Source organism: Cryptomeria japonica, chromosome 5, assembly GCF_030272615.1.
Source record: "Cryptomeria japonica chromosome 5, Sugi_1.0, whole genome shotgun sequence".
Lineage (NCBI taxonomy): Eukaryota > Viridiplantae > Streptophyta > Pinopsida > Cupressales > Cupressaceae > Cryptomeria > Cryptomeria japonica.
Genome location: NC_081409.1, coordinates 899,878,843 through 899,887,085, shown reverse-complemented (window position 1 = coordinate 899,887,085; position 8,243 = coordinate 899,878,843). Strand labels below are relative to the sequence as shown.

The 8,243-nt window shown below is 40.0% G+C and overlaps 1 protein-coding gene across 1 annotated transcript; it reads left to right on the top strand.

Annotated features, from left to right (window-relative positions):
* Positions 1-1,807: 1,807 nt before the first annotated feature.
* Positions 1,808-7,970, top strand: LOC131034709 (subtilisin-like protease SBT1.5). The gene is made up of 2 exons (XM_059221199.1): positions 1,808-2,084; positions 6,991-7,970. Exons 1-2 carry the CDS (start codon positions 1,808-1,810, stop codon positions 7,968-7,970), a joined length of 1,257 nt encoding a protein of 418 aa, XP_059077182.1.
* The last annotated feature ends 273 nt before the right edge of the window (positions 7,971-8,243 follow it).

Below are 8,243 nucleotides of genomic sequence, written 5' to 3'. Positions count from 1 at the left end.
TTGGTATGGTGGATGCTAAGTCTGTTTGTGTACCCTAAGCCTCTCATTTCCAGTTGTCTTCTCATTTGTGTCCGAAAACACAAGAAGATAAGGAGTTTATGGATAAAATTCCATACAAATCTGCAGTTGGAAGTCTCATGTATGCTATGGTGTCTACTCGAACAGACATTGCTCATCCCGTGGGATTCGTGAGCAGATTTATGGCTAATTTGGGCAAATCACATTGGGAGGCGATCAAGTATATCTTGTGGTATCTCAAGGGTACTTTTGATTTTTGTTTATGGTTAGGAAAGGACAAGGAAGTTTTGCAAGGGTTTACCGATTATGATTTTGCTGGTGATTTAGACAAAAGAAAGTCTACTTCAGGTTATGCTTTCAAATTTCCCGGGGTAGCGATTAGTTGGGCTTCAAAATTGCAACATACAGTTGCTCAATCAACTGCGAAAGCTGAATACATAGCTCTTTCTGAAGGAGCAAAAGAGATGGTATGGTTGCAACTCTTGCTCAGCGAGTTTGGGTTGAAGCAATCAGATTTTGTTTTGTTTTGTGATAACAACAATACCATTTTTATGACTAAACATCAGACATCTCAGCCGCAGTCAAAACATGTTGATGTTCGCCATATGGTCGAAGAAGGCAAGTTTCATGTAGATAAAATTCATACCGACATGAATCTAGCTGATGTGCTCACTAAAGTGGTTAACTAGGAGAAGTTTGAATTCTGTCGAGCTTCTCTCAGCCTTTCCAATAACTGATAGCAAGACTGAGTGGGGGAATCTACTTGTTGCAGCAGTTCATTAGCCTTCAGTGGGAGATTGTTGGAAGTGAAGTCCAACAAACTTCTTCCTCTTGCCGCCAAAACTCTTGGCTCTTCAACTTCTCCTTGCAAGCTCTTTAAGAGTTGATTGTAATTCATTTGTAGAGGTGAATTCTGGAGCTGCTTGCAGTTGTGTATGTGTAAACCAGATTAGTTATTAATCGATTGATTCCCCTACTTCAAGTGTCGATGTAGGCAATTGTCGAACCACGATAAATCTGTGTGTCTCATTTGTCTGTGTTGTGTGTTTATAATTTTGTTTTAATCCACTGTTTAAATTTGTTTCTTCATCCTAACATGGGCAAGGCCATAAAAGAAGAAGTAAGAAAGGCCTATATTGTTCATATGATCAAGTCCATGAAACCCTAGCATTTCAATTTACATCAACACTGGTACTTTTCAATGCTCAGCCACATCTTGGGATCGGATCCCACTGCAAATGCAAATGACTTGTTATACACACATGATACTCTCTTGCACGGCTTTGCTATGAGGCTGAGCGAAGCAGAGGCAGAAGCAATGGAGGGTATGGAGGGGTGGTTGGCCGTGATCCCTTCCTCCCTCGATAAGGTTGCCACTACACACATGCCAGAGTTATTAGTTCTCTCATCCTCCTCTTCTTTTCCTGGATTATGGTCTCAATAGTCCACTCGTGGCCGCGAAGATATTATCCTGGGTGTGATTGACTACGGCATATTTCCTGAACATGAAAGCTTCAACTATGCAGGCCTTGGACCTGTTCCCTCCTGATGGAAAGGCACGTGTGAAAGCGGGCGGGCCTTCAATTCGACACACTGTAATAGAAAAATCATTGGAGCTTGGTACTTCTACAAAGGCTACTAGAATAATCAATCTAAAATTAGCGAAACGTTGGAGTACATGTCTCCCAGAGACTCCCAAAAGTATGGCACACATGTGGCCTCAACTACCGCGGGAGCTGGGGTAAGAGGTGCCAGTCTCCTCGGTTTCGCCAACGGAACGGCTAGAGGAATGGCTCCTCATGCCAGGCTGGCCATCTACAAAGCTTGCTGGAGAGACGGTTGCGATTCGAACGACATCGCTACTTTTATGGAACAAGCCATTGCTGATGGCGTCGACATCATTTCTATCTCATTAACCTCAGAAGATGTGCCATTCCATGAGAGTCTCAGCGCCATAGCCGCGTTCGGGGTGACAGAAAAGGGAGTATTTGTTTCTGCCGCGGCAGGCAACGATGGACCAGATGTTCATACTCAGAGTAACACAGCGCCATGGATTACAACCATAGGTACGAGCGGCATCGACAGAGATTTCCATGCTTCTCTAGTATTGGGCAACCAGGAGATTGTAGAATTTTGAACCTGACCTATCCTCTCTGAACCAACTGATTAGCAAACAATAACAACAAAAAGAAGAAAACACCAATATCTTTATTGAAGCTTAATTAAAAAATTACATAGAGGCTATATATATAAAGAATTTGCAGTCTAGAAGAATAAATAATAACTGCAGTTCTAAATATATTCCTAGCTTTGCATGGAAAGCTACTAAGGCTCTCAAACTAAAAAAAGCAAACTACTCCCTAAATTAAGAATACAATAAGTGCATGCACAACATGCTTTATTTACTAAAAACAAACTCATGCAAAAAGAAAAACTAAAAATAGTCCTAAGGATTCATGCATGCTGGAGTACATGCTTTATTTGCATGAATAAACAAAAAAAACTATTAACTAAAAATAGCTTATGCATGGTGATGAATGGATAGCTTCATGTCCAAACTGGAGTTGCATGGAGCTGCATGCTAGAGCAGCATCACTTATCAACATACTCCCCCTTGATGCTGAGAGGGCTGACAATCTTATCTCGTAGTGCTATAAACTGAGCTTTCGCAACTGCTTTGGTGAATATATCTGGTAGCTAATCCTGGGTGTTGATGTGCTTCAATTCGACATCCTTCTTTTGCACCAAATCTCGTATGAAGTGATATTTCAAATCAAAATGCTTAGTTCTGTTGTGATGAATTGGATTCTTAGCTAACTTGATGGCACTCACATTGTCACAATAAATTACTGTAGGCTGAATTTGTTTTTCTTCAATTTCTTCCAAAACTTTTCTGAGCCAAAGAGCTTGTGTACTTGCTCAAAATCCTCTTGGCTGCCTTCATATGTATTTCAGATGGATTTGTCATATACCTTGAAACAAGTGAAACTGAATAGGCAATATCAGGCCTCATGTGGATTAGAAACATCAAGCTCCCCACAATACTTCTGTAAGTTGTCTCATCAACTAAATCAACACCATCATCTCTACATAACAAATCTCCATGAGCACTTGGAGTGGAGGCAGGGTTACAATCAGTCATATTAAATTTCTTCAGCATATCCTGTGCATACTTTGTTTGACAAATGAAAATCTCATCCTTACTTTGATAAACCTCCATTCCTAGAAAATATTTCATTAGACCAAGATCTTTCATCTCAAATTCTTTCATCATAGCAGCTTTGAATTCATCTTTCATCTTAGAACTACTACCCATATACAAAAGATCATCAACATACAAACTTATGATGAGAATATCAGTACCTTCTTGTTTGTAGTAAAGGGTAGGATCACTCTTACTTCTCTGGAAGCCATTCTCCTGAAAATATCCATCAATCCTGGCATACCATGCTCTTGGTGCTTGCTTGAGGCCATACAAAGCCTTCTTCAACTTGTAGACATAATTATCTTTTCCTTCCACTTCAAAACCTTGTGGCTGCTCCACATACACTTCCTCTTCTAAGTACCCATTCAAGAAGGTACTTTTCACGTCCATATGATGTATTCTCCACTTCTTCTGAGCTGCTAATGAAATCAACATTCTTATGGTCTCTTGTCTTGCTACTGGTGCAAATGTCTCTTCATAATCAATTCCATACTTTTGTGTGAAGCCTTTAGCAACTAATCTTGCCTTGTGTCTTTCAACACTCCCATCACTGTTAAACTTGGTCTTGTAGACCCATTTGGTTCCAATCCTTTTTTTGTCATGTGGAAGTTCTGTTAACTCCCAAGTATCATTCTTGTGAATGGAATCCATCTCTTCTTTCATGGCTTTCACCCAAACCTCATTAGTACATGCATCTTCAAAAAATGATGGTTCAAAATTAGCCTTGGCTAATAAAGCAAAATTCACTGTTTCACCTACTAGGTTTTCTTCATGTACTTGATTTCCACTCCTCTGGTAGATATCACTCAATCTCCTTACTTTCCTTGTAGAACTTGGAGAAGAAGCTGGACTTGAACTTGGTACTAAAGAACTTGATGAAGGGTTGCTTCGTGGAGTTAAACCATTGGATATAGAAACATTAGTTGGCTGCTCATGATCAATATCAGCAATTATATCATCATTCAAAATAGATTTTGGCTTCTCAACATGGCCTTTTTTATGACCATAAACTCCCCCTTCATCAAAAATCACATTTCTTGAGACAATAATCTTGTTAGTGAGGGGATTATACAATCTATAAGCCTTGCTTTTCTCACTATACCCAATAAAAATACATGACTCACTCTTTGCATCTAACTTCTGTCTATTCTGATCTGGTACATGCACATAAGCCAAACAACCAAAAACTTTGAAATGATTAACATTAGGCCTTTTACCATACCAAGCTTCATAAGGAGTCATCTTTTCTAGTGTACTGGTGGGGCTACGGTTGAGGATGTACACCGCTGTAGCAACTCCATCTCCCCAATAAGAATTGCTCAATCCCTTGGTTTGTAACATGCACCTTGCCATTTCAACCACAGTATGATTCTTCCTTTCAGCTACTCCATTCTGTTGAGGTGTGTATGCAGTAGTAAGTTGCCTCTTGATGCCATTAAAATCAGAATAATTTTGGAAAGCCTTTGAGCAAAATTCTCCTCCACGATCAGTCCTTAAACATTTGATCTTGCACCCTTTCTCATTTTCCACAAGGGCTTTAAACTTCTTGAATATATCCAAGGCTTCATCTTTGGCCTTCAAAAAATATACCCAACAATTTCGTGAGTAATCATCAATAAAAGTGATGAAATATGATGACTTACCCAAACTCTTAGTCTGCATAGGACCACATATATCTGAATGAACAAGCTAAAGTGGGTGATGAGCCCTCCATGCATTGCCCTTTGGAAACTTTTCTCTTGCATGCTTTCCTTTAGCACAACCTTCACAAACCTCCTTGTGTTCCTCAACCTTGGGCAAACCATAAACTAATGCATGTGAGGTTAGAAACTTCAAACTATGAAAATTTAAATGTCCATACCTGAGATGCCATAACCAACTTGAATCTTCATAAGCCATATTTGCCAAACTATTGTTATGTTCACCAAACCTCAAGGGGAACATCCTATTTCTTGTCATAGGAACAATAGTGATCACCCTATTATCCTTATTCTTATCATAGATAGTACAAGTCTTATTCTCAAAGACTACTTTATAATTTTTCTCACATAGCTGCCCAACACTTAACAAATTGTGCTTCAATTGTGGAGTATAATAAATATCATGAATACTCTTTATACCTTCTTTTGTTTGGACCTCCATAGCTCCTTTGGCAGCAACCTTCAATGATTTATCATCACCAAGCTGGATCTTGGATTTGAAACTTCCATCCTTTGTTGAGAACAACTTCTCATTCCCTATCATATGGTTAGAGCATCCAAAATCTAGGTACCAAACATCTTTACTAGTATTTTCACCCTTGGCATAAGATAAAAATAAGTGATCAGGAGGATTATCACTACTTTCTTGAGCATAGTTAGCACTTTTACCTTCTTTCAATCTGCATTCTCTTTCAAAGTGGCCATACCTATTACAATGGTAACATTGAACATTTCTCTTATCAAATCTGCCTCTACCTCTTCCTCTGAAACCACCACTTCCTCTTGAGCCACTTCTTCCTCTACCTCTTGAAGAATTTTGGCTTTGCCCTTTACCTTGGCCTTGATTGATTTTGGCACTACTGCTACTTGCATCTTCATTTTTTGTGATTAGCAATTTAGAGGAAAATGCTTTCTCTACACCTTCAAAAGAATCTTTCAATCTTTCTTCATGAGACATCAGGGATCCAACCAGTTGATCAAACTGTAGTTTTGTCAAATCCTTGCTTTCTTCTATGATTATTGCTACATGATTCCATCTGGGTGTCAAAGATCTCAACACCTTTTTAATCAAAACTTCATTGCTTACAATTTCTCCAAGTGTAGCCATTTTATTGACCACATCTTTGACTCTAACACAATAATCACTTATACTTTCAGCTTCTTGCATCTTCAAATTCTTGAACTCTCGCTTCAATGTCTGAAGCTTGACCACTTTAACTTGATCACTACCCTGGTAAGCTTCTTGTAGAGTCTTCCAAGCATCTTTGGCAGTTGTTGCTCCTGATATTCTTGGAAATAAGCTCTTATCAAGAGCTATCTGAATGTGAAACAAAGCTTGAGCGTTCTTTTTCCTTGCTTCCTTTCTTGCTGTTCTTTCATTGGTTGTAAGGGCATTCCAATCAGTTGGCTCTTCATAACCTGATTCAATAATCTCCCACAAATCTTTTCCAATCAAAAAAGTCGGCATTTTAATGCACCAATAATCATAATCATTTCCATCAAATTCTGGAATGGGCATATGGTTAGAATTTGACATGATTAACTTTGGCGAAATTCCAACAATAAAACTTTAACCCAAAACAATTTTACTTGCTCTGATACCACTTGTAGAATTTTGAACCTGACCTATCCTCTCTGAACCAACTGATTAGCAAACAATAACAACAAAAAGAAGAAAACACCAATATCTTTATTGAAGCTTAATTAAAAAATTACATAGAGGCTGTATATATAAAGAATTTGCAGTCTAGAAGAATAAATAATAACTGCAATTCTAAATATATTCCTAGCTTTGCATGGAAAGCTACTAAGGCTCTCAAACTAAAAAAAACAAACTACTCCCTAAATTAAGAATACAATAAGTGCATGCACAACATGCTTTATTTACTAAAAACAAACTCATGCAAAAAGCAAAACTAAAAATAGTCCTAAGGATTCATGCATGTTGGAGTACATGCTTTATTTGCATGAATAAATAAAAAAAACTACTAACTAAAAATAGCTTATGCATGGTGATGAATGGATAGCTTCATGTCCAAACTGGAGTTGCATGGAGCTGCATGCTAGAGCAGCATCACTTATCAACAGAGATATTGAGAGGCACCTCCATCTTCAAAGGAGATGGAAAATTGCAAGGGCCATTCCCTCTCGTATATGTCTCCGCCAGCAACAGCTCAAAGCGTTGTCTTGATGGCAGCCTCGACCCCAACGTGGTAAAAGGTAAGATAGTTCTGTGGGATAAGTTGTTATATGTAAGTAATGGAGGTGCCGACGAAGTCGCTAGAGCAGGAGGTGCAGGCGTTATTTTGGCCAATGGTGAGCTCCTCGGAGCAGAGCAGCTGCTTACCAGCCCAAATAGTCTGCCGGCTATCAGCGTGAGCTTTTCAGCTGGAGAGAAAATCAAATCCTACATCAATTCAAGGCTGAACAACGTCACGGCTACCATGCGTCTCCCAGGATTGATTATCGTGGGGAATGCAACCCCCGCTCCCACTGTGGCTTCTTTTTCGTCCAGGGGCCCGAGCGAAGCATATCCCTCTGTTCTCAAGCCTGATATCGTTGCTCCCGGTAGGTTCATATTGGCAGCAGGCGTGGGAGGAGCTGCAATCTATGAGTTACGGTCCGGGACGTCGATGGCATGTCCCCACATCAGCGGAATTGCAGCGCTCATAAAAGCCATCCATCCCACATGGAGCCCAGCCGCCATCAGATCAGCGCTCATGACGTTTTCCTACACCGTGGATAATCAGGGGAAGGCTATCAAAGATTCAGTTACAATGGAGGCAGCCGACTCATTTGATATGGGTGCAGGCCATGTGGACCCAAGGGCTGCTCTAGATCCTGGGCTTGTCTACAACATGGCACCGCAAGATTATATAGATTTTCTCTGCTCGCTCAATTACACCAGACGACAAATTTCTCTTCTCACAAAGGATCCAGTTTCCTGTCCCAAATCCAATTTGGAAGCCGCAGATCTCAACTATCCATCGTTTTCTATTGTGTTCAAGCCGGGCAACAATTCGATCAAGGTGAGCAGAAGAAGTTGATGAATGTGGGTGCAGAGGGTAATGTGGTGTATAGAGTGAATGTGAAGAGCCCTCCTGGCGTAAACATCAGCGTGGAGCCCCAGACGTTAGTGTTCAAAAAACTCTACGATAAAGCCAGCTACAGTGTGAAATTTGAAAGCAATCGAAGAAGCCCATCTGCATCTGAGGGTAACCAAGATGATTTTGGAGAGATACGTTGGACTTGCATTGATGGGGGAATACAAGTTGTTCGTAGTCCGGTTGCGTTCACCTGGCAATCTTCAAATTAATCCA

Bases quoted from the DNA above. Each gene is read 5' to 3' on its own strand.
- LOC131034709 (XM_059221199.1), top strand. From the start codon at position 1,808: ATGGCTCCTCATGCCAGGCTGGCCATCTACAAAGCTTGCTGGAGAGAC. The intron at 2,085-6,990 runs GTACGAGCGGCA...GCTGCATGCTAG, and splicing joins GCCATGGATTACAACCATAG to AGCAGCATCACTTATCAACA.